The 26,812-nt window shown below is 34.7% G+C and overlaps 2 protein-coding genes and 1 long non-coding RNA gene across 3 annotated transcripts; 2 read left to right on the top strand and 1 right to left on the bottom strand.

Annotated features, from left to right (window-relative positions):
• The first annotated feature begins 2,242 nt into the window (after positions 1 to 2,242).
• Positions 2,243 to 4,763, top strand: LOC141613180 (uncharacterized). Its single transcript, XM_074431920.1, has 6 exons — positions 2,243 to 3,020; positions 3,183 to 3,470; positions 3,537 to 3,736; positions 3,803 to 4,023; positions 4,210 to 4,303; positions 4,680 to 4,763. Exons 1-6 carry the CDS (start codon positions 2,243 to 2,245, stop codon positions 4,761 to 4,763), a joined length of 1,665 nt encoding a protein of 554 aa, XP_074288021.1.
• A 6,448-nt stretch (positions 4,764 to 11,211) lies between these two features.
• On the bottom strand, positions 11,212 to 13,648 carry LOC141614078 (uncharacterized). The gene is made up of 3 exons (XR_012529306.1): positions 13,523 to 13,648; positions 13,326 to 13,433; positions 11,212 to 11,464 (listed from the first exon to the last, which is right to left on the bottom strand). It is a non-coding gene; the product is annotated as an uncharacterized LOC141614078 (long non-coding RNA).
• Positions 13,649 to 18,107: 4,459 nt separating this feature from the next.
• On the top strand, positions 18,108 to 24,811 carry LOC141611465 (uncharacterized protein At4g15970-like). Its single transcript, XM_074429998.1, has 5 exons — positions 18,108 to 18,264; positions 18,934 to 18,956; positions 22,311 to 22,574; positions 23,643 to 24,017; positions 24,154 to 24,811. Exons 2-5 carry the CDS (start codon positions 18,936 to 18,938, stop codon positions 24,634 to 24,636), a joined length of 1,143 nt encoding a protein of 380 aa, XP_074286099.1. The 5' UTR covers positions 18,108 to 18,264; positions 18,934 to 18,935; the 3' UTR covers positions 24,637 to 24,811.
• The last annotated feature ends 2,001 nt before the right edge of the window (positions 24,812 to 26,812 follow it).

Raw genomic sequence — 26,812 nt, 5'->3', positions numbered from 1 at the left:
ATAACTCCGGCTATTATATTGTGCAGTCGATTGATGGTGGGTTCAACGAGCCATAAGTCAAACGGTTGACTGATTGATCACAGATGCGAGATTATAACGATACCTCGTAGGACAACTTTTTGTGACAACGTAATGGAGTCCTAAATGTTTAAAAACATTCGGTGCCAGGTCGTGGATAGGACATCCATTGTGTTCCTAGAGTCGATTCTTTTGACTATCGACTGTCTCTTGAGATTAAGGCAGTTTTTGGGTGACTTTGGTTTCTTTCTCACGGTCTGCCGAATCGGAGGCTAAGTAGATTTTTTCTGGGTAATTTCATAATGTGCTTACATCTGCAGGATTCGAGTTGAGGAAAATATCCAACCCTTATCAGGTATAGTTATTTCTCAGGGCCACTCGAGGAGTTGTAACTGAAATGCATGGCCATGCTCGAATGATGATTCGTTTATCAGTTAAGTTACTCTCTAGTCGGGGAAACCACTCTTGATGATGATCGCTTGTAAAATACGACCTTTGTGAATACGGATTTGCAAATTGTTTTACATTGAGTGGGATAAATTTTAGGATATGAGAATCGGTTATCGCACATACACTTGTGAGGACAAGTGGGAGTTTGTTGGAGCTTGTGTCCTCCACAAATTAGTGTGATAACATTAATAAATCTCTTAAAGGTTCACAAGGGTATACTTCGTATTTTAATCAGTTGATTAACGATTACCTAATAACGGTTGGCTTGCTAGAAAGTTTGACGTTATTATCATACAGATGGCGGTAATCAACTGGTCCCTAAAGGTCACATCTATAGGATGTGTTTGAGAGATGTGGTTATAGAAATATAATCACATTGATGCCTTATATGACTAAACAGTTAGTCAATGTGTTGATGAGACAATTATTTAATGAAGATTAAATAATATTAGTTGAGACGAATTTAATTAATCATCAATTCGTAAATTGAATATAATAAGTTATATTTAATTAAATGTATGTAATGTTAGCTTGGACGAATTAATCTGTTAATTCGTAATTAAATGTAATCGGTTATATTTAATATCAACAAGATGAATGTGTCATAGTGGTAATAGTGAGGGTACTCAAACCAAGAGGTCATGGGTTTGATCCTCACTAGATGACAATTTAACACATTTTATACATTTTTGGAAAAACCGAAAAAAGAGAAATGGATCTCTCTTATTTCGGTTAGCATTGGGCCGAAAATTAGGAGGGTAAAAATATCTCCCCATTCACTCCTCTTTTTCGGTTAGAATAAGAGGAAGAGGGAGCTCATTGTTCTACCCTAATAATCCTAACCTAATTTTTCACTGCTTCTTGCCTCCTCTCATCAGAAAAAACACAAAAATAACCTAAAATTTTTCAGAAAATTTAGGAATCGATTCTAGCAAAATCAAAGGGCCTTTCTCGGAGCATCTTGGGTGCAACTGATAGGAGAATATCATTGCGATATTGTTCATAGGCCGAATTAGCTAGGACCGAAGGTTATTTCGTCATCTCTTTACCCTTTTTGTTTATGCAATTTATTTTATGACATGCTTTCATCATGATTAATTCGTTATAGTCCTTATATTTAAAGGGATGCATACAGATAAATCCCACACGGGTTGTATATAATCAGTAATCCATTTACATTTAAATGGTCATATTTTACTATAAAAATAATTATATAAGGTTGTCTGAAACCTTCAGATGAACACGGTCTAAAACGAGAATCAGTGAACATTGGGAGCTACTATATTTACGGTACACTTTCCTGATCGTCGTGGATATTGGACATAAGGATTGATTAAGTTAGTTAAAAGTTAGTTGTATTAACCAACTTCTTAATCATAGTTAAACAGAGCTAACTACAGTTAGCTGGTTGTTAGACAGTTAGGAAGTTGTTATAAATATTGAACGACTCCTGCAATCAGATATACAATTTTATCATTGAATAAAATTTACAGTTACAATTCATATTACATCTCTCTCAAAATATCAATACATTCATTTCCTTCGTCATATTCTTCATCATATTCTTCTATCCTGATCTTTTTAGTTGATGCATCTTCATCACTAAGCTTGGGTTTCTTCATGGTATCAGTATAATTGGTTCATAATTCTGGGTTTTATTTCTTCTGTTTCTTGCTTTATCATATCAAGGAATAGAGGTATTTCTACAATCGCTTCCGCAAATTTCCTTCATTCTTCTTAATTTCTTGATTTCTCTTAAAACTATCATTCAATCATGCCTGAAAACGATTCAACCGAGAATCCTACACCTTTTGATTATTATGATGACCCACTTTATCTTTCCACTTCTGACCAACCTTCAGCTACCTTATCATCTTTTCTTTTTGAGGGTCATGATTTTCTGGGTTGGAAGAGGGAAGTTATCATGGCCTTAGCTGCGAAAAACAAAGATGGTATGATTGATGGGTCTTGTTCTTGTCCTCCTTCCACTGATAAGCGTCATAGACAGTGGAAGAGATGCAATTTTATGGTCCTTCGTTGGATTTCTAATTCCTTGGATAAGAACCTCAAAGAGAATTTTAAATTTATGACATCTTCCAAAGAGTTATGGGATGAATTGACTGAAAGATTTGGGCAGTCCAATGCTTTAGAAGTTTATCAGCTGACTAAGGATTTAGGATCTGTTTCTCAAGAGAATCTCTCACTTGTTGAATATTACAGCAAAATGAAAAACTTGTGGGAGACCCTTGACTCTCTTGATCCATTACCAACTTGCACTTGTGGCAAAATTTCACTTTGTTCTTGTACTCTTATCAAGAAAATGATTGACAGAGAGAATACTGCCAAGATCATTCAAATTCTGATGAATTTGAACAACAGCTATGATGGGATCAGGACAGAAATTCTGTCACTTGATCCTCTGCCATCAATGAATAAGGTGTTGGCTTTATTACAGAAAATAGAGCGTCAGAAGCAGATTACAGATACTGTTTCTGTACTGACTGATGCTAATGCGTATGCAAGTTACAGACAGCCTGATAACAGGAAATCTGGTGTTTCAACTTTCAAGCCATAAGAAGCTGGGCCTTCTGCTGTTAAGAGATGTGATCATTGCAATAAAGTTGGGCATACGAGGGAAACGTGTTTTGGGTTGACCAAATGTCCACACTGCAACAAGACGGGTCATAATCCTGCAAACTGTTTTGTCATTAAAGGATTTCCTGGTGATAAAACTAAGGGTAAAGAGAAGGTCACTTATGGCAAGCCTAATCAACCTAAGCGAGGGGCCAACACTGCTGATGTTATTTCTAATTCTCCTTTAGATGATTCCTGCCTAAAAGAAGTTGAGCATACTGGTAGTGCAGTCTTTAATAACAATTCTGGTATTTCTCATGGGCTTACTGCTGAAGTCTTGGATAGTTTGGTTAATTCTGTTGTTGATCAGGTCCTGCAAAGGATTTCTGATCAACAACCTGCTGGTTTGTCTGCTGCCAATTTTGCAGGTATGTTTCCTATTCATTCTCATGTTTTTACTGCAAATAAGTCTGGTTTTTTATCTGATTGGATAGTGGATACTGGGGCTTCTGATCATATGACTCATGATATTAATCTTTTGACTAATGTTCATATTTTCAAAAGACCTGTTAGAGTTGGCTTACCTGATGGTAGTGTTAAATGTGTTTATAAAATGGGCAATGTGATGTTGACTGATAAAATAACTTTGTTAAATGTGTTTTATATTCCTGATTTCAAACAAAGCTTGTTATCTGTTAGTAAGTTACTTGATCACCATAACATGAGTGTTGTTTTTTCTTCCCATGATTGTATCTTTCAGGACCTTATAAATAAGGTTGTTATAGCTAGGGGGAGGAGGATTGGTGATCTCTATAGATTTCACAGCTGTGCTACTCAGGATCATACTACAGAACACATAGTTAATACTCTTAATAAACTTGTAATGAATAAGTTTTTGTCTACAGCAAAGGATGCTAAGCTTTTACATACTGCTATGAGTTCAACTTCTGGTTTAAACAATGTAGATCTCTATCATGCCAGGTTAGGACATATGTCTATAGAAAAGTTAAAACTTGTATCTGGTTTTAGTACTATAATAAAGAAATCTCCTTTTCATTGTAAATCTTGTGTTTTGGCCAAGCATCATAGGCTACCTTTTCCTTTAAGTACTTTTAGAGCTACTACTTGTTTTAAATTGATTCATATGGATGTATGTGGTCCTTATAGGATTCCTTCTATGACTGGTGCAAAATATTTCTTAACTATTCTGGATGATTACTCACGAAACACTTGGACCATTTTATTTCAACATAAATATCAGGTATATGGATTGATTAGAGATTTCTTTGCATATATTCTTAATCATTTGAATGGACACATTAAAACAATTAGGTCTGATAATGGAACAGAATTTTTACAAATAAACTGTGGGTCTTTATTCAAGGAAAAAGGCATTGTGCATCAAACAAGTGTAGTAGGAACTCCTCAGCAAAATGGTAGGGTTGAAAGAAAGCATAGACATTTGCTAGAGACTCCTAGGGCAATCAAATTTCATGCAAATCTTCCTATCAAATTTTGGGGTGACTGTTTATTAACTGCTACATATCTTATTAATATGATGCCCACACCTCTAAATCAGAATAAGACACCTTATGAGTTGCTGTTTAAAACTGTTCCTGTCTATGACCATTTAAAAGTTTTTGGTTGTTTGTGTTATGCCACTATGCCTCCCACTTTCACTGATAAATTTGGAAGCAAGGCAAGAGAGTGCATTTTCATAGGTTACCCTCATAACCAAAAAGGTTATAGATTATATGATTTAAAGTTGCACAAAGTGTTTGTTAGTAGAGATGTTACTTTTCAAGAGAAAATTTTTCCTTATCATAAGGACAAGCCTTATGAGGACCTGAGTATCACATCAAGAGAACTTGTGAATCCTGCTACCATCTGTGACACCCTTAAAATTAACGATAAAAAGGCGTAAATTCTACAGAAAAACTGGTAGGATATGTTTGTAATTGGTTCAACTTGCCAAAAACCTGTAATTTCAAAAAATTTTCTAAACCAATCACAACATTTCCAACATTCCCAAGAGGCGGGTGCCAAAACCTGCAATGCTAATGAACTACTTTACATGCCATAGCTAAATAAGAAAATAGAATGATACAAACCAAAAATAGAAAAGGGAGACATATGTCCCTTCAAATTATATACAAAACCAAAGGTTAAAAGGTTTACTATAAGAATAGCCAAAACTAGGTCCAAGGTTCCTTATGCTCACTAGCTCGTCTGTGACCCCAACAAAGCATCAACAACCTGTCAATCGCATTTTATACAAACACGAAAGCCACAATTCAGTGGGGAGTAACTTCGAGTCCTCCCAGCCACGAATCGTCATAATTAATGTAACATGTAGTAAAACATGTAAACAATATGATAACCAATGTAATTAACATGTAATTTAACCTATGACCCCTAAACTGACCAAACTAAACTATCATGTGAATCATATAACAAATAGTAATCCAAACTTTATCAATCAGAACCGGCTTACATCTCACCTATTACAATTCATAAAATCACCATACAAGAAAGGGCAATATATCAAAGACAGGCATAAGTTCTTAGCACCGTCAATAGTCACTTTGTAACTCGAGTCTATACCACGAGGTAGGGAAGGTAATCGAACCGGTATCTTGGCTCAGCGGTTAATATTAATAATACATGGCCAAGAGACAACACAACCCTAGCCTAAAATCTGCTTGAGATCTAGACATGCGGATACACACCACCGCACCCAAGACCCACAATTTTTCTAAAACAAAGTGAGTACCCTAAGGAGTCCACCAAAGGGTTGGCTAGTACTTAAGCTGACCACTTACTATCAAAATAAGTAACTGAGGTCATGCCCCAACTTGGATATAAATCCACTAGTCAGGAACACAAAGGCTATCAAGCAGTGAACATATACTCGTCAAAGACTATAAAGACCTATCTATGATGAAGGCCGAAATACTCACCTAGGACCTAGTCCCGACTAGTCCCGACTTGAATACTTTAGCCCACACCACACAAGACTCACCACACAAGTCAAGTAAGACACCCACTTAACCATAAGAGGGCAAAGAGTCCTACTTACCAACATAAATTCTAACATTCTATCATGTGAAAGGCTATATAAACGTCTATTCAGCATACAATCCAACAGAATCCTCAATAAGTATTCAATACTAATTTCTAATTCTAACAATATTAACCATGTTAAAGGCTTCAGAGAATCTAGGGCCATTTCTACAATATAAGATGCTACTTAAATCAACTAATTACACATGTGAAATAAAAATATAATAAATGGCCTAAAACAAGAAAAAGGCCGATTATCTAATTCATTCAACCGAATTTTTACCCGCAACCCCTTGACCATGCGACAGTGCGGGTTAAATTGCGGCTGACCAATCACACATTTAACTGACATCGCATCAGTCAAAAGGACTAAGGCTCAGTTTTCGGCACAATCATCAAAACATTACACTTATCACTATAAAATTCATTTTGAATTTATAAACTATCCTAACATTATTTATCACTGTGACAAAAGCTAAATTAGGTGCATATTCCACTTATTATCCTTTAACATATTAGTTGACACTCTCATTTACAAAAGATTCCACCATTTTTAACTTTTGTTTCATTCTTCATTTTGTGATTAACACCATAATCCAATACAACAAAGTTAAACCCCTAAACACTACTCGGAATATTTTAATCAACTGAACTAACTAATTATGAACAGAAATCATAATTAGAACGGAACAATACTCATGACTTTATCGACTAAACTAGCTAATAGAAGGCGAGAATAAAACGAACAATGCATGGAAAACCGCGAAACAAGCAACGGGCCGACCCGCAGCCGTGGCTGCGGATCGCTGCAGGGCATTGCCGCCGCCACCATTACTCCTCTTTTTTTCCATTTTTATTCATTATAAGACCGTCTGAAACATAATTAATCGTTCTCAATACTAACTTGTTAACTAAAACTAACAAAAATACATGGATTAAACATGCATGCATCAAATTTAATCATGTGAAAATTATTACTCAAACAAAAATCACAAAACATACAAAAACAACAAAGATTGTGACGATAATTCGTCGAGTAACTCGAAATATGTTACCTTAAGCTAGAAAATGAGCAATTAGCACCTTAAACCCAAACCCTAACAACAACTAGCCGCTATCCTCGACAATATACGAGTCCCCAAACTCGTCCTCCAATTCTTCACCTAATTAAACAATAAAACACCATAATAAGTACATAAATACCGAAAATACCGAAAATTCGTCTTAAAACAACTTCAAGAAAACTGAAATTAAAACATACAAGATTGTAGATCTCGACGAGGGGATTCCGGAAATGTAAATTTCGTGAAAATCCGAGTAGAAATGAGGGAGATGTGACGATTTTAAGCTTGAATGTATAAAAATGGTGTTTGGTAAGTTGTAGAAGATGAAGGATAGAAAAAAATCAGAAAAATGAAGGGAGGGGGAGAGGTGCCCGCGGGAAAGGAGAGAAAGAAAGGAAAGAGCGGGATCGAGTCGGGATTTTACGAGTCGGTTTTGACTCGTTTCGATAATAATTAAAACCGTAAGTCAAATGCAAATTCCGACAAGACCAAAGTTTTTAAACACGAGATTACAAGAAAATTGAGTATTCATACGACCCATTTCCAAATTCGTTTACCCAACGTTCAAAAGAATTGTCATTTTCCCCCCGATACGCCCTTATTTCGAAATAAAAAGTTTTACACGGTTTAAACTATTTTTAAACATCTCGAAACTATCAAAATAAATACTTTTCTTCAAAATATAATAAAATTATATTTCTTTGAATTATTTTTACTTTAAATACTTAAATATCAAATTTTATTTGATTAATAAATTATTTTCGAAATATATTAACGGTCCGAAATTTACGGGGCGTTACAATCACCCCTCCTTTTAAAAAGTTTCGTCCTCGAAACTCAGAAGGAGAAATTATAATTATAAGAAAATATAAGTATCTTTTCAATAAAACGGTGATACTCTCGTTGATCAGACAAGAACATCCACATTCATATCAAAACATAAAAATATTTCTACACCAATAAATGAGAAAATCCATTATTGGGACGTCACCAACAACGAGATTCAACATTCACTAATGTTAAAACCATTGAAAATCATAAAAGCATTTTCAAACTTTTAGTTTAAAATTCTATAGTAAGAATACTATCTTTACTAATTATGATTATACAAGGCTTAGTAACTCGGAAAAAGAGTAAGAAAAGGAATCATTACACAAAACGAGAAATAGCTTAGATGTCCAATCGAACACTAGGGTTGAAAGAGAGTGAGAAATCATTTTCAAATGTTATAGAAAAAGGTCAATTTGTAAATTTACTCCAAGTAAATGAACCAAAAGTTTACTCAAACTATATAGAATCTATGCAAGATAGAAAACAACTCGGGAACGAGAAGTGCAAGTCGCCATAGGGAACTCACACCCAACAAACAAGAGGGAATTGAACTTTTAAAGGTGGAATTTTTGGATGAAGTCAATAAAGATGTCAACGAACAAGACGCTTTACTCAAAAGGTCAAATGAGTTCCATAAAGGCGAACACAACGGAACAAGCCAGAATAGCAAGAATGACAATTGTCAGAGATCGGAATTAGGAAGATCGGTACATCGAGAAAGGTTCACTCAATTTTCCAACAATATTCCAATTCCAATAGAAAGATTCCTCAAAGGATTAAATATAAGGTCCAAATTTACAATAACATTCCAAAACAACTTCCACAAGCCTAAGGTCAAGGCTTCCAACAAAATTATATTCGTATTCAACTAGTGTCAACTATGGGTTCCTCAAATATTCTACAAGGTTTTCATTTCAAAACAAGGTAGTAACATACCAATCCCAAAATCCGAAAAATCAATAGGATCTCACGTTCCTCTATCCTTTTATTTATTAAGGATTGCCAAAAGCGAAACTACACTCAGCTACACTCAGCTACAACACCATCCCATCATCTCAAGTACTCAGTGCGACCTCAAGGTCTATAAAACTATAGGATTAACAAATTCTTCTCAAAACTAAGTCTCTCTCAACTCAAGAACTCTCAAGAGCCAACTAATACCAAATCACATCACCAATCCATTCTGGTCATCAACATCCCCAAGGAGTATTCTTTCGAATTTGATATCCTAATCTTACTTACCATCAAATTCTCAAGGAACAAGGTCATAATTGTAACAACACTTTATCACCTCAGAGTTCCTAAAACCATAAATTGAAATTATGTTCCTTAGCCTATCAATTGGTGTCAACCATACCATTACCCTTTCTAGTTATTAAAACAAGTGCTAAAACTTCCCAATAATGTTGCTTACTCTCACTCTCATACCATAGCTCAAGTAGTAATCAATATCACTCACATTTGACACACAAAATCCACCAATCCAACGTACTCACTTTATCAAGGATCTATATGTATAAGAACCATCAAGCATATCTCATCACACTACCTAAGTCTTTCCAATATCAAATCCTCTCAAGACCAGGAAAGGGTCAAACACAACAATCCCTTCAAAGGTCATGATGTCTAGCCAAGGCCAACATTTCTCAAAAGAAATAGTATTATAAAAAGGCGTTAAGGAAGGATAAGCAAGGAACAAATGACATGTTAGGAAATAAGGAGTCGAACTGTAAAGATAACGGTTGACGAGAATAAGAGGTATCCGAGTTAAGAAGATATCTCAGGCAAGAAGAAGGTACGTAAACTTTGGCATAAAAACAAGGTTCAACGAACGTTAAAGAGAAGGAAAGGAGAATAGAAGCGGCACAATGAAGGGGTTACCGCTTACCAAACACTCATCAAAGCTTATGATTGATATGATAAGGTTACATCACCAAGGTATTCAACCAAGCCCCAAAAGTCTACCAAATTAAAAGACTAACTAGGACTCCACAATGGTAGGTATTCCTCAACTCAATTGGTTCTAAGAGCCAAAATCAATTCACCACACAAATTCATTTGTTACCTCCCATGTCACAAAGTATCTCCTTTACAATTCTCGTCATTGAACTTCACTTACTATGTCATCCCCAAGTACCATGGCTTGTTTACTCCATCATCTCTCAACTTAATACTTCTAGTCTCCGATACCATAATTTAGAATCGCATCTTTGAACTCACGAACTACATCGAACAACTTTCCACCAAAATTCCCAAATTCAGATATGATTAATAAGGTCAACAAGGGCTACTCTATACTAGATTTGGTCAACTCAAAAGGTTTAACAAACTAACTAATTCCAAAGTACGATACCAAACCATTAAGCAACGTCAAAGTCCTATTGTATTCCTTTCAAGGCCTACAAGGATTAGGGCTAACTATCATTCTTTTAATTCTCCATAAGAAACATCGAGACTCTCAAATGAAATAGCTCAGGTTCATTCCATCTTATGTGCTAAGGTAGTACCCATGCTCAATCATCTATAACAAACAAGCTCTCAATAGACATAAATCCAAAGGTGTTCCTCAACTCACTAGGCTCTCATATCATGCACAACTAACAAGTCTAACCAAAGGATCCCAAGTTATATTCTCCTATACCACTCAAACCTTAACCAATCAATTTCTCAACTCGTTCACGCCCTCCAATGATTCATTCTCTCAAAACCGGGTTCTCTTGAACAAGGGAACTATCTTGCAGAATAAAAAGGAAGGTGTCCACATGGACTTTACTATAAGAAGAAAACGAACCTAAGATGACTCGGGAGAAAGAATTGAAAGGTAGTTACCAAGGCGAGAGAAGAAGAATTTGAAAGACGAATAAACAACGAGATTGGAAGACTAAGGTAAGATTGCATTATCTACCTCTATTGGAGAGCCATCTTACAAAAGAGAAAATCAATTAGTACCTAACAATTAGCAATCACAAACAGACTACCACATAAAATCCTAATTCTACCCATCCTACCCTTCTCTCAAGTTTATTATTTAAAGGTCAAGTAATTTTTAAGTGTGGTGCACAAACGTGCGTCGGGAGCAATAAGGCTCTGATACCAACTGTGACACCCTTAAAATTAACGATAAAAAAGGCGTAAATTCTGAAAAAGCGGTAGGATATGTTTGTAATTGGTTCAACTTGCCAAAAACCTGTAATTTCAAAAAAATTTCTAAACCAATCACAACATTTCCAACATTCCCAAGAGGCGGGTGCCAAAACCTGCAATGCTAATGAACTACTTTACATGCCATAGCTAAATAAGAAAATAGAATGATACAAACCAAAAATAGAAAAGGGAGACATATGTCCCTTCAAATTATATACAAAACCAAAGGTTAAAAGGTTTACTATAAGAATAGCCAAAACTAGGTCCAAGGTTCCTTATGCTCACTAGCTCGTCTGTGACCCCAACAAAGCATCAACAACCTGTCAATCGCATTTTATACAAACACGAAAGCCACAATTCCGTGGGGAGTAACTTCGAGTCCTCCCGATACCGAATCGTCATAATTAATGTAACATGTAGTAAAACATGTAAACAATATGATAACCAATGTAATTAACATGTAATTTAACCTATGACCCCTAAACTGACCAAACTAAACTATCATGTGAATCATATAACAAATAGTAATCCAAACTTTATCAATCTATGAACCGCTTACATCTCACCTATTACGATTCATAAAATCACCATACAAGAAAGGGCAATATATCAAAGACAGGCATAAGTTCTTAGCACCGTCAATAGTCACTTTGTAACTCGAGTCTATACCACGAGGTAGGGAAGGTAATCGAACCGGTATCTTGGCTCAGCGGTTAATATTAATAAAACATGGCCAAGAGACAACACAACCCTAGCCTAAAAAATCTGCAGATCTAGACATGCGGATACACACCACCGCACCCAAGACCCACAATTTTTCTAAAACAAAGTGAGTACCCTAAGGAGTCCACCAAAGGGTTGGCTAGTACTTAAGCTGACCACTTACTATCAAAATAAAATCGAGGTCATGCCCCAACTTGGATATAAATCCACTAGTCAGGAACACAAAGGCTATCAAGCAGTGAACATATACTCGTCAAAGACTATAAAGACCTATCTATGATGAAGGCCGAAATACTCACCTAGGACCTAGTCCCAGCTAGTCCCAGCTTGAATACTTTAGCCCACACCACACAAGACTCACCACACAAGTCAAGTAAGACACCCACTTAACCATAAGAGGGCAAAGAGTCCTACTTACCAACATAAATTCTAACATTCTATCATGTGAAAGGCTATATAAACGTCTATTCAACATACAATCCAACAAAATCCTCAATAAGTATTCAATACTAATTTCTAATTCTAACAATATTAACCATGTTAAAGGCTTCAGGGAATCTAGGGCCATTTCTACAATATAAGATGCTACTTAAATCAACTAATTACACATGTGAAATAAAAATATAATAAATGGCCTAAAACAAGAAAAAGGCCGATTATCTAATTCATTCAACCGAATTTTTACCCGCAACCCTGACCTACGCGACAGTGCACGGGTTAAATTGCGGCCGACCAATCACACATTTAATCGACATCGCATCGATCAAAGGGACTAAGGCTCAGTTTTCGGCACAATCATCAAAACATCACACTTATCACTATAAAATTCATTTTGAATTTATAAACTATCCTAACATTATTTATCACTGTGACAAAAGCTAAATTAGGTGCATATTCCACTTATTATCCTTTAACATATTAGTTGACACTCTCATTTACAAAAGATTCCACCATTTTTAACTTTTGTTTCATTCTTCATTTTGTGATTAACACCATAATCCAATACAACAAAGTTAAACCCCTAAACACTACTCGGAATATTTTAATCAATCGAATCGACTAATTATGAAAGAAATCATAATTAGAACGGAACAATACTCATGACTTTATCGACTAAACTAGCTAATAGAAGGCGAGAATAAAACGAACAATGCATGGAAAACCGCGAAACAAGCAACGGGCCGACCCGGGCCAGCCGTGGGCTGCCCGTCTTCTTCTGGCGCCGCCGCCACCATTACTCCTCTTTTTTTCCTTTTTTATTCATTATAAGACCGTCTGAAACATAATTAATCGTTCTCAATACTAACTTGTTAACTAAAACTAACAAAAATACATGGATTAAACATGCATGCATCAAATTTAATCATGTGAAAATTATTACTCAAACAAAAATCACAAAACATACAAAAACAACAAAGATTGTGACGATAATTCGTCGAGTAACTCGAAATATGTTACCTTAAGCTAGAAAATGAGCAATTAGCACCTTAAACCCAAACCCTAACAACAACTAGCCGCTATCCTCGACAATATACGAGTCCCCAAACTCGTCCTCCAATTCTTCACCTAATTAAACAATAAAACACCATAATAAGTACATAAATACCGAAAATTCGTCTTAAAACAACTTCAAGAAAACTGAAATTAAAACATACAAGGTTGTAGATCTCGACGAGGGGATTCCGGAAATGTAAATTTCGTGAAAATCCGAGTAGAAATGAGGGAGATGTGACGATTTTAAGCTTGAATGTATAAAAATGGTGTTTGGTAAGTTGTAGAAGATGAAGGATAGGAAAAAATCAGAAAAATGAAGGGAGGGGGAGAGGTGCCCGCGGGAAAGGAGAGAAAGAAAGGAAAGAGCGGGATCGAGTCGGGATTTTACGAGTCGGTTTTGACTCGTTTCGATAATAATTAAAACCGTAAGTCAAATGCAAATTCCGACAAGACAAAAGTTTTTAAACACGAGATTACAAGAAAATTGAGTATTCATACGACCCATTTCCAAATTCGTTTACCCAACGTTCAAAAGAATTGTCATTTTCCCCCCGATACGCCCTTATTTCGAAATAAAAAGTTTTACACGGTTTAAACTATTTTTAAACTTCTCGAAACTATCAAAATAAATACTTTTCTTCAAAATATAATAAAATTATATTTCTTTGAATTATTTTTACTTTAAATACTTAAATATCAAATTTTATTTGATTAATAAATTATTTTCGAAATATATTAACGGTCCGAAATTTACGGGGCGTTACACCATCACTGTTCTTGTCCCTGTTCAAAGGGACATTCCTGCTGGTACAGATTGATTTTGTGGATGATCGGCTATGATGATCGTCTTTTCAAGATCTTGACATTGATCAAAATATGGTCACACAAAAAGTCGAGAATATTGTTCAGATCAGAAAGTCTTCAAGACCTACTCAACTTACATCAAGACTGAGAGGTTTTCAGTATAAATTACCTGGGCAGCAGCATAAGCATACTGCTACTATGGTTCAAGCATCAACATTTCAGACTAAAGTATTAAACTCCATGACAGATCATCATCCAGATTTTATTGGTTCAATGTTCAATGTCATCAAGGAACATGAACCTTATTCTTTTAAATAAGCACAACAGGATCCAAGATGGGTGGAGGCTATGTCTAAGGAGGCCAGTGCATTGGAAGAGAATCAGACTTGGGAGATTGTTCCATTGCCAGTTGGACATAAAGCTATAGGGTCCAAGTGGGTGTACAAAATAAAGTACAAACCAGATGGTTCTGTTGAAAGATTTAAGGCAAGACTAGTTGCCAAAGGCTTCAATCAAATAAAAGACAAGGACTATAAGCATACATTCTCACCAGTTGCTAAGTTTACAACTGTCAGGACCTTACTAGCTATAGCAGCTGCTAAGAATTGGCCATTATTTCAGTTAGATATTAGTAATGCTTTTTTACATGGCTTCTTGGATGAAGAGGTCTATATGAGACCACCTGAGGGGTATGATGTAGGCAAAGGATTAGTTTGTAAGCTGAAAAGATCATTATATGACCTGAAGCAAGCTTCAAGGCAGTGGAATAAAGAATTAACAAGATTTTTAAAAGAGTTTGGGTACATACAGTCAAGACAAGATTATTCATTGTTCACAAAAACTGATGCAGCAAATGGGTCATTCACAGTGGTTCTTGTGTATGTTGATGATGTTTTATTGACTAGTACTTCTGCTACTGAGATTGATAAAGTCAAGAAAGCCTTACATTCTGCATATTCTATAAAGGATCTAGGGCCTATGAGGTATTTTCTTGGTTTAGAAATAACCAGAAATTCAGATGGCTTGATGATCAATCAAAGGAAGTATATTATGGACATTTTAAAAGACTTGCAAATGGAGAATTGCTCTACTGCCAGATTTCCAATGCAACAAGGTTTAAAACTGTCTACTGATCAAGGGGATCTCTTAGAGAATCCAGAACGAAAGAGAAGACTTATTGGTAGATTATTATATCTAAATATGTCCAGGCCTGATCTTTCTTACAACATTCAACATTTGAGCCAGTTTGTTTGTCAGCCTAGGGTTCCACATATGCAGACTGCACTACATGTGGTTAAATACTTGAAGGGGACTATCAATACAGGCATGTTATACAAGTTTCAGTCTGATTTGCAGGTCATTGCATTCAGTGATGCAGACTGGGGTCAATGTGCATTCTCTTGTAGGTCATTGAGTGGTTACTGTGTGCTGCTGGGTCAATCATTGGTGTCATGGAAAACTAAAAAACAAGCCACTGTCAGCAAGAGTTCTGCTGAGTCAGAATACAGGAGTTTATCTTATACAACCTCTGAATTAGTCTGGTTGGCAGCATTGTTACAAGAACTGGGTGTGACTGTTTCTCATCCTATTGATTTATATTGTGATAATAAAGCTGCCCTGCACATCTCAGAGAATCCGGTCTTCCATGAGAGGACAAAGCACTTGAGTATCGACTGCCACTTTGTTAGAGACAAGCAATTACAAGGTTTTTTGATGACAAAACATGTTAGAACTGGACTACAACTCGCAGATATTATGACTAAACCTTTGGCTGCTGATCAACATAAGTTTTTATCCTCTAAGCTTGGTCTGTTGTTTCAGAACAGTCCAACTTAAGGGGGGAATATTGGACATAAGGATTGATTAAGTTAGTTAAAAGTTAGTTGTATTAACCAACTTCTTAATCATAGTTAAATAGAGCTAACTACAGTTAGCTGGTTGTTAGACAGTTAGGAAGTTGTTATAAATATTGAACGACTCCTGTAATCAGATATACAATTTTATCATTGAATAAAATTTACAGTTACAATTCATATTACATCTCTCTCAAAATATCAATACATTCATTTCCTTCGTCATATTCTTCATCATATTCTTCTATCCTGATCTTCCTAGTTGATGCATCTTCATCACTAAGCTTGGGTTTCTTCAGTGGACTTTGTCCTTGATGTTACCAACACAATTTTTTTTTCATTAGTGATTTTTAACACGACAAATTTAAAAAAAAAAAACTTGATAAATCAATCACCAATTTAAAAATGACAAATTTGAGAAAATTGAATTACATGGCAAACAAATCTATACAAAACTAATAACAAAAATATCAGATTTTGCAAATTGAAAACAATTGCATGGAATAGTCATTCCTAACATTCAACAATGAGGGGTCGTTTGGTTCGCAACGGGAAAATACAATGCCCGGGAAGTTCTAATTATTATGCTATTCTAATTCGTGAATTTGAAAAAGTTGTTTGGTTGCATGTGGGAATTCCAATTCCATAAGAACTTCCACTTACCTAGGGGGGCTAGGTAAGCAACTTCCTCCATTATGGAGGAATTAGAGTTCCTAGGAAGTTCCAATTCACATGAATTGGGGCAACCAAATAACTAGTTATTTTCACACTTCCATGAATTACAATTCATGTGTTTTTGATGAGGAACCAAACAAGTTTTGATAATTCAAATTAAAATAATAAAATTTTATTAGGAAAAAATGACTGGATTTGAACATGAAACAACCATGCTTCAACCTAGGTAAAGACGTGGGAATTTCACCAACAAACCTAGGCTTAGATCCTATTCTTTTCAGTTTCATTCAGTTAACTTACTTTATCATTTCAGTCAAACTCAACTCAATTTAGCTCACTTTATCTCAACAAATTTCAATTCAGTTAATCTCCATCCAGCTGCTCACTTTAGTTCATTTCAGCTCACTTCAGATCAATTAAACAGTTCAATCTCGCTTCATTCAACTTAAAAGAACAGGATCTTAGACATGAATCTCCCACGTCCAAACTTAGATGTTGATTATTGATTCTAATCATATACTGTACTACTTTATGAACTAAATGATCCTTAATAATATAGGTATATTATTAGACATTAGAAGTAAGCGACATACAGTGGACTTTGTCAATAATCAAATACTATTCACACTTCCGAATTACAGAGTTACTCCACCTTTTTTTTTTGGTACAAAAGAAATTAAAGGTGAACCCCAAAAACTAATTATTCGTAATAAAACGTTCGGGTCTCTAGTTGGCAAAATTGTTAAGTTTCAAATCCAGCACATATTTGTGTATTATTGGCAAAATATTAATAAAGGTGGGTCAAATTTCAAACGGTCGTACTTCATGGGCATGTCCATTTCAAGGTATATGATATAGATAGGCCGACCCCTTTGAATACGATCAATCCAAAAAGATAACTAGCCGACATAAATATTACAAATCCACCTTGATTGAAGAATAAAACTAAACAAAAGAATGCATCTCTAATTATATATTGAACGTATGGCTATAATTTAAGCAACAAGTCTACTACTACCTGTTTTTTTGGATTTAAAAACTTATAGGATCGAATCGAATCGAATCAACTTATAGGATCGAATCGAACTTATAGGATCTCGAATCGAATCGAACTTATAGGATCTCGAATCGAATCGAACTTATAGGATCGAATCGAACTTAAATTAAGTGACATATAGGATCGAATCGAACTTATAGGATTTGAACTGAAATGAACTGAACTTATAGGATCTGAACTGAACTGAACTTATAGGATCTGAACTGAACTTATAGGATCTGAACTAAACTGAACTGAACTTATAGAATCTGAAGTTAACTTAAATTAAGTGACTTTAAGTCCAAAAAAACAGGGCCTACATACACAATTACTCAAGTTGTTGAAAGGGAAATTGAACGAATTGGAACTTGTCGTGTGTTATATTTACTTATGTGTGATACTATATTCTCTCAAAAATAGCATTTTCCATATGTATTTTACCATTTTATTTCTTACAACTTGAAGCTCTAAATTCTTTCATAATCTTTTGCTCATGACCCATCAATCGAGCTCGATCGCAAGGACGGCTTGCAAGCAGGGACGAAGCTAGGACAAAATAGGTACCCGGGCCGATTTTGATTTCATCGATGTATACTCTTTCATCGACTCATGGTAAATCTCACGCTATTGGGATAGCATTGTCGATATCTAATACTCCGTAGGATTTTAAATTATTATACATAACCTATAAATACATCTTTATTTTTGTTTACCCTCCGTGTCTCATTAATTTGTTTACTTTTTATTAAAATAGTTCTTACAAAGAATAAAAAAGGTAAACGAATGTGGGACGTAGGGAGTGTCAAATTACACATTAAATTATATAAATTTTTTATATGACGGTTTTATAAAGAATTTTCTAATGATAATAAAATTTATTAACACAAGAATCATTCCCAACGTTAAAATACGACTCCCTATTTTCTAAATATAAAACATTATGTAAAATATTTAGGCATGACATATTATCTACATAAATTAAGTTAAGAAAGAAAGTGATAGGAAAAGCAAAAACATAAAAATATGTCTTCTACGTGCATCGAACACACGACTTCGGGCTAGGAAATGAAAATTGCATGCATACAAACCACTGAGGCAACTTTAATTCATTGATAATAATGAACCTATTTATTACTTGTTCTTTAAATCATCACCTGGGCCATGGCCCGCCCGGCCAAAGCCTAGCTTCGTCATTGCTTGCAAGTGATGCAAAAAGAATTGTCCATGGTGAGTTCTTCCTCGTCAAATACTTATCATTTTATGTGTATGATTAAAAAGTGAGTATTATCTCGTGTTATACTTGAACACTTACAAATATTTTAAACTCTTTATCCATGGACCATGATTATTTACTTATTTTGACGTAATATGAACTTAATATTAAATCACGTAATTGTTAAGCTCTGCATTTTATGTCATCTTTTTTCACATAATATTAGAGTTTCTTGGTTTGAATTATTAGATACGTAGTTGAAATATAACTCGCAATCAAATACCCAAAACGAAACAATGGTTTTGACTTGGTTCGGACACTCCTCTTTTACAAATATAAGCAAAACACAAATAACTCTTATCTAGAATGAACATGTCCGTCTTAAATAATCAAACAAGTTAATAAACAAATGAGACAAATGGTATTTACCTGTTTTAATTTACACTTAAAGAATTAAAACAGAATGATCATCTTAAAGATCTTTCACTTTGCAAAGTGAATGTGAAAATTGGAAAAAGTAACTAGTGTGTGTATGTTTTAGACCGACATTTCATGACAAAATACAATACAAGTTTTGAAAAAATATACTTTGTACTCCATATTAAGAAATTCAAATACTCTCTTCGTCCGGGTCATTTGTTTACCGTTGATTTTGGCACAAAGACTAAGTGAATAAGAAGAGGTCAATTATTAGATAACAAGGGGACGAAATTGAGTGTGCGTAGAATCAAATTGCCTATCAAATATCATAAATATATTCATATAATAGTAAAGTAAACAATTAGCTAAGACACCCAAAAATAGAATAGGTAAACAAATGATCGAGGCGGAGAAAGTACTGTATATCTTGCCGTCCACGTTCTTCCCGGCAACAAATCGTAGATATACAGTACCGGCCTCTCGATCGCCGATTATTGACGTGCTTAGTTATTGAAAACTTGTACTCCCTCTGTCCCGGTCATTTGTTGTTCTTTGGTTTTGGCACAAAGACCAAGGAAAGAGGAGATGGGAAATAGCTAAATGACAAGTGGAACAAATTGGGTGTGAATGATCAAATTACTCTATCAAGTTCATTCTTAAAATAGAAAGGACAACAAATGACTGAGACACCCCAAAATGGAAAAGGACAACAAATGACCGGGACAGAGGAGTATTTGTGTAAAGAGGTCATGTTCAAATCATGTATTACATTCCAAAGCGTAGATGCCAAAGAGTAGGTTAACAGTGAATGAATATAACATGTAACCAGTTCATTAGTTCAAACTTCAAACATATAAAAAGTAGAAACAAATAAGGTTTTAAACTAGGATAATGCAGATTGGTGCCACCTGATGGCTAAACTAATTTTCTTTTAAATTAAGAGGCGTACTACGTCAAATGAAGAATTTCAAAAAGATTATACTGTATTAGTGTATTATGCACCTAACAATTTGATTAGGTGGGGTATAAGCTATGTCCCTGTACCTATTCCCTTAATTTAATTCACATTAAATCTATAACATAAATTACATACTATCGTACCAGTAGAGATAATGATTAACATGAAAGTTTACCAATTTGCACCTTATAAATTGGAAAATGTTGCAATTGTGATATTATCGTTGTCGAAAAATAAAATGCATAACATGGAAAATTTATGAATTCATTGAATTGATCAAGTAATAAAGTGAATTTTAAAATACTCTGTATATATAACGTGAAATTCATTGAAATGATAAGAAAGGGAGACGAATTTTCAAAATAAGAGGGTCTATCTTTTAAAAAAGGTACGAATATTTTTTTGTGAGGGCAATACAAGTGTATTTTTACGTGCTCTTATTTTCTAATTAGTTAAGGAGTATTTAAAAAAGTTAAAGGACCAACCACATACTATTAGTCTAACGCAAAATATTCCTGGAAGCAGTAAATTTTCGTAGGTAAATATAGAACTTATTATTGTGAAATGTCAAGGACTTTGCTTGCCCCTAACGGCAAGAAGTGTAGTGATCCTAGATATGTCATTTACTCTGTATTTATCACATATGAACAAAACTTGGAATATTCCTAATTATGGTACATACTTTTTATTTTTATAGAATTACGTTTTTTCTAACATGTGTCCATGCTCTAAAGGCACACGTTAAGAAACTAATTAGAGAAACATTTCCAAGAACATTATCAGAAATTGATATATGAGTACAAACTAACATTTATCATAATTAACAAAATATTCATGCTTATATTTCTCTGATTAATTAGCTTTTTAACAAGTGCCTTTAGGATACATGTTAGAAAAACCTATAAAAAATTATGGCCATGTTCACTAGCTTTGTACTTGCTACCTTGGAATAAATGTCGCAACTTGAAGACAAATATACTCTCATTTCAATGACTATATTGCGTGTAATCAGAATTTACATTATAGTCTATTCCATTTTTGTTATCATCTATGGCCTATGGGTGCGTGCCACTCTAATCTCCATCCAATAGTCCATAATGTTGCTTAAGATAACTATAGTAATTAGCATATTGATCAAAATGTCTAAAAATGCGTTGTGCATTTGACGACATTTTACAATCTATTTCCTCCATCTCGATTAATAATTTATATTTACTTTATTTCTCCCTTACAAAATAAAGTAAATGTAATTATGAGTCACAACAAATTAAACTATTGTTGTCATCATCAAATAAGAGTCACGACATTGTATATAGTCCATATATATATCGTACAACATTCTTATTTAAACATTTTATTACTTTAGGAAATTATCATCATGAAAAAAAGGTGGAATATTATGAGAACTTTCTAAGAATGTAGTAGATGGAAAGAATGTACAACTTTAGTATTAGTAAGAGGAACATGAGGTGTAATCAATTATAAAATGCCCATTTTTTGTTTGCACGTAGCCTTCAGTATTAGACTGGACTAATAATACAGCTAAGGCACATATCCGTCTTAAAGATAAAACATGTTAAATAAAACATTATTTTTATGTAAATCGGATAATTTTTTTGCTAATTTGATCAATGTATTTGCTTTTGTTTTATGTATAATACTTAACCCTTTTTAATCTTAAGATAAATATGTCCGTCTTAAATGAGAATGTGCAATTATTAGTATTAGAAATTTAGTCCTCTTAACTTTTTTTAACAGACAGTTGTAATCTCCCCCACATACACCATTTCTATTATCTCAACTTATTCAAATATAATTCCAAAATTTACTACATACAATCAACAGCTACAAGTCTAGAACTAGTAACTTAACCATGTGCCCTTGTATAATGGAGTGATTAACGCTTTTATTAATTTAATCACATCGAACCAAGTTCACAAAATACTTTAGACTTTTCATATATAGCATTACAATTTACACATTGTTGAAGGAAATGGAAGAGGGAAAAACTTGGAGTAACCAAACAATGACGACGAAGACGACCACGACCACAACGGTCGATTATATGTCGCCACCGACGAAGCCGGTGGATTATACAAAGGTTGTTAAGGCCGCGGTGCTCTGTGTTACTGTTGCGGTTGCATTTCTGGTTTTGTATTACGCTTCGATCGACAACTTTGGGCAGACTATTCCGTCTCTGTATGGTTACAAGTATCGTTTTGTTCCTGCACCGACACCAATCCATAACAAAACGGTGAGTGTTTAATTTCTAGCATTTTTTTTTTTTTTACAAATTCTCATTTAAGACGGGCGCTATCCGTCTTAGTCAATTCTTTTGTCTGGTAATTTAGTTGCTTTTCTTTTGTTAGATGAGGTAGGAGCCTACTAGGGAAGCATATTTCTTCTTAGCTTCCTTTTTACTTTACTATGTTCCTACTTTTGAGATCGAATTTTAAAACTTTAACCTTTAAGTAAGTATCGATAATTATATTTTCAATCCAAAAAATTAACATAGGTTCAAAATGTTGTCATGGGGATGGTAAAAAGTCAAACAGGAACATTATAGTGAATAAAGTAAAAAAAAAAAAAAAACAATTAGAATGCGAATGTTAAAATGGAGATTTGAATCTGTAATTTGATATTTTCAATGTTTTCATTCCGATCACTAGAGTAAGAAATTTCTATTTTCATAACTTAATTGTAAAATAGTGTAAGTAGTCAACTATAAGTCTATAACTCGTGGAAAAAGATTTGGTACGAGGCATAAATGCATAATTGAGATAATCATACATACATCATACATGAGTAGTAAGAGTAAATCATGTTTGAGTATAGTTTAAGATTTAAAAATACTTGAATAATTGAGCATGAATTAATTGAACATAGAAGTTACTTGTACATATGAATTTGTTTAGTCCAAAATTTGACCAATTGACTAGTTGGAAAGATTGAAGAAATATCGTTTTATTTACTAAAACGACAACTAACGAAAGCCTGTGATTGATTTTAGTCAAAATTAGTGACTTGACAGCCTAATATTCTTACTAATATTCACTACTTTCTACTCCTATGTAAAGAGTATTTGTAATTTGTAAAGTAGTCCCGTGTAATTTTATACGGGTTTTAACCCTAGTGTTAATAACCAACCCAATCCCCAAAATATGGTGATAAAAGTCGTATGATTGTTCGTTCCTTTCAATCCGCCTTGGTTAGGGGAATTAAGCTAATTACATATTTTTTTTCTACACATGATGATTATGATTTCAACAAGTTTTGCTTGTAAGCGATGGCTAACGTTACTGAGTTAACTCCAATTTGAAAGGTTGTAAAAGACAAGTACTATGAGCTAAGGACCGTTTTGGAGGCAGCCGCAACAAAAGATAATACGGTCATATTAACAACATTGAATGAAGCATGGGCGGCTCCAAACTCTGTATTCGATCTCTTCCTTGAGGGTTTCAGAGTTGGGAATGGCACGGCTAAGCTTCTTGATCACTTGCTGGTCATTGCTGTCGATGATGACGCGTATGCACGGTGCAAGGCCACGGTGTCACATTGTTATTTTCTGAAGAATAATCAGTCATCTCAAATGGCTCATGAGGCTGTCTTCATGACTCCTATTTATATGGATATGATGTGGGGAAGGCTTGCTTTCTTGCAAACCATTTTGAGCTTGGGTTACAGCTTCGTTTTCACGGTAATGATTTCTTCCTCTTTCCGTCACATTCATTTGTTTATCTATTAAAATATTCCGTATAAAGAAAAAAAAGGTAAATAAATGACTGAAATGGATGAAAAACTTCATAATTCCCGTCATTACTCTTGAATCTCAGGATACAGATGTAATGTGGTTTCGAAGTCCATTTCCGCAATTTATCCCGTATTCAGACATTCAAACATCGTGCGATTTATTCAACGGGCAACAATTCAACATAAGCAACTACCCGAACAACGGGTTTGTGTACGTGAAGTCAAACCGTCGAACAATCAAATTCTACAAATTTTGGGTGGCGTCCAGACACACGTATCCTCGTCTAAACGAACAAGATGTATTTAACATAGTCAAAGATGGGCCGTTCGTTAAGAGTATTCGATTGAGGATACGGTTTTTGAACACGGATTACTTCGGCGGGTATTGTTCACCTAGCAGAGATTTTAATAAAGTTTGTACAATGCATGCTAATTGTTGTATAGGGCTTGATAGGAAGATAGCGGATCTCAAAACTACGATTGAAGATTGGAAGAATTATTTCAATTCGAATTATACAGGATTGCAATCTTCGCATTGGAGGGTCCCGAATCAATGTCGAGGGTGATACAGATACAGTGTTGTGAGTGTATAGTGTATACACATTCTTGATTAGTTGTGAATTTTTTTGTTAAACAATATTGTTTGTAGTTTATGTTAAATATAATTAGTTGTTCTCGGTTGGACAGTAATAGAAAAATCACTGTGTGATTTCATTTGTTGGTTGGAATACGGATTACATGTTACTTCTGGACATGTACGTTACCTAGTACCGAGTAATAATTTTAAACCCGTGTAAAAAAACACAAATTTCTATTTTTATAATTCATAGTTTAACAAGTAAAAAAGAGCTTTTTCTTTACAACAATGAACCATTTTATTAACAAGTAAACAGAGAAGTACAAGAGAGTTTAAGATACTTGACCCGTAGCTAGGCTAATAGACCAGTACTTGTGAGTCGATAAAGGATGTCTAATGTTCAGTACTGGTCGTAAAATGAGACTCAATTGGGACTGGTTTACAAGAAACCAGAACAGATAGTAATTTCTTTGATGGGGTGATCAAGACTGCACCTTCAATTCCTTTGCTATGGACAGTTTTCATTGCTGTAAGCAGAATGTTAGTCGACGCTTTGAACTTTGAAGTATCATCGCGCTCATGTAAGTAGCTGATCAGATTGTTCTGCTTGACTAGATATCCACTGAGTACTGAGTGTAGAAAGTCTTTGTTTGTGAAGTCTTCCAAATATGAGTTGTGATCCAAACCCAGAGTCGATGATCAAACTGAGAAGTAGGAGTCACCGATTCCAGAGCACAGCGTTTTATGGCTTGTTGTGAGAACGTTGCTTCCTTGTACGTACTTTTCATAAAACTAATCCTACTAAGTTAAACGTCGCCCCTATTTTACTAAACGTCACCCCTATTTTCATTTCATTTTGACAAGTTTGCCCTTTCACTACTACAAATACAGGCAACTGCAACGACCCTTTAACAACGCTTATTCACGAAAATCACCATAAGACGTTGTAGAATGGATGGCGCGAATTTTACCAAACTTAATTACAACGGTTCGGTGTTGTTAACCGTTGTTATTGGTTTTAACAACGGGTCATACTTTCAAAACCGTTGTTAATATAAAAACTAATAACAACAGTTTACTCTGTAATACATTTTAACCGTTGTTAATAATTTGGCGCAAAATTAGTGAAAAGTAATTACAACGGTTTTGTTAGAACCCGTTGTTATTAGGTTGTAACAACGGTTGCAGACTCAATAACCGTTGTTATTAATGTTATAAAAATCTTAAGAACAACAGATTGCTTTATTCTGCTATACGCAACAAAACACAAACACAAACACAAGCTAATACTGCTACTATACACAAATATCATCCTCCATTCCTCCCTCATCGTCTCTCTCTGTCTTCATCTCCGTCATTGTTGTCACCGTCTTCTCTCCCTCATCGTGTTTATCAATCAGGTATATAGATATAGGATTGTATGTTCAATTTCCTGGCCGATGAATGTCGATTATTTTTGAATTTGTGATTTTTTTGGGTTATTAACTAATTTGTTGATAATTTAGTTTAATTGATTTCCTGAATTTCGCTTATTTGTTTGCCTATTACGAATGTAGAAAAATGACTCGAACTTGGATGATTGATGCAAATATGAGTGACCCCAACTATAAGGATGGTTTAGCTGAATTTTATGAAGTCGTTTCGAACAATTTGAAAGGTTCTTCTAGTATTCCATGTCCTTGTGAAATATGTGGTAATATTAGGTATATGGCTTTTCCGGACGTTAAAATACACCTAGAAAAGTGGAGATTTAGTCGATCCTATACACGTTGGATTTTTCATGGGGAACCATTAGAGGACGAGAATAGCTTTGAAGAAGATGATGTTGAGGTATACGAAAGGCTAACTGATGATCCTGAGTTTGCCGAGTTTTTTGAGTTGGAAGAGTTGGAAACAGAGAAGTTGAATGCTGGGTCTATAGATAATGAAGAGAATGATGATGAGTCGAATGCTTTTGAAGATGTAGGTGATGACACTATTAATTGAGATGACCTTAACAACATGTATGAGAAGTTGTGTGAGTCTGAAGCACCTCTGTATCCTGGTTGTAAGTTCACAAAAATGTCGGTTGTGGTGAAGTTGTATAATATCAAGAGGGCAAATGGGGTGAGTGACACGTGTTTCACTAGTTTATTAGCCTTGATAAAGGAGTTGCTTCCAAATGG

This window comes from Silene latifolia, chromosome 11, assembly GCF_048544455.1.
Source record: "Silene latifolia isolate original U9 population chromosome 11, ASM4854445v1, whole genome shotgun sequence".
In the NCBI taxonomy this organism is placed as follows: Eukaryota; Viridiplantae; Streptophyta; class Magnoliopsida; order Caryophyllales; family Caryophyllaceae; genus Silene; species Silene latifolia.
Note: the sequence above shows the minus strand (reverse complement) of the source record. Positions and strands in the feature narration are given on the sequence as shown.

Coding starts and splice junctions, on each gene's coding strand:
- LOC141613180 (XM_074431920.1), top strand. CDS start 2,243: ATGCCTGAAAACGATTCAACCGAGAATCCTACACCTTTTGATTATTAT. Junction 3,471..3,536: donor GTCTGCTGCCAATTTTGCAG/GTATGTTTCCTA, acceptor CTGATTGGATAG/TGGATACTGGGGCTTCTGAT. Junction 3,737..3,802: donor TCAAACAAAGCTTGTTATCT/GTTAGTAAGTTA, acceptor TGTATCTTTCAG/GACCTTATAAATAAGGTTGT.
- LOC141611465 (XM_074429998.1), top strand. CDS start 18,936: ATGCAAAAAGAATTGTCCATG. Junction 18,957..22,310: donor TGCAAAAAGAATTGTCCATG/GTGAGTTCTTCC, acceptor ACATTGTTGAAG/GAAATGGAAGAGGGAAAAAC. Junction 22,575..23,642: donor CACCAATCCATAACAAAACG/GTGAGTGTTTAA, acceptor CCAATTTGAAAG/GTTGTAAAAGACAAGTACTA.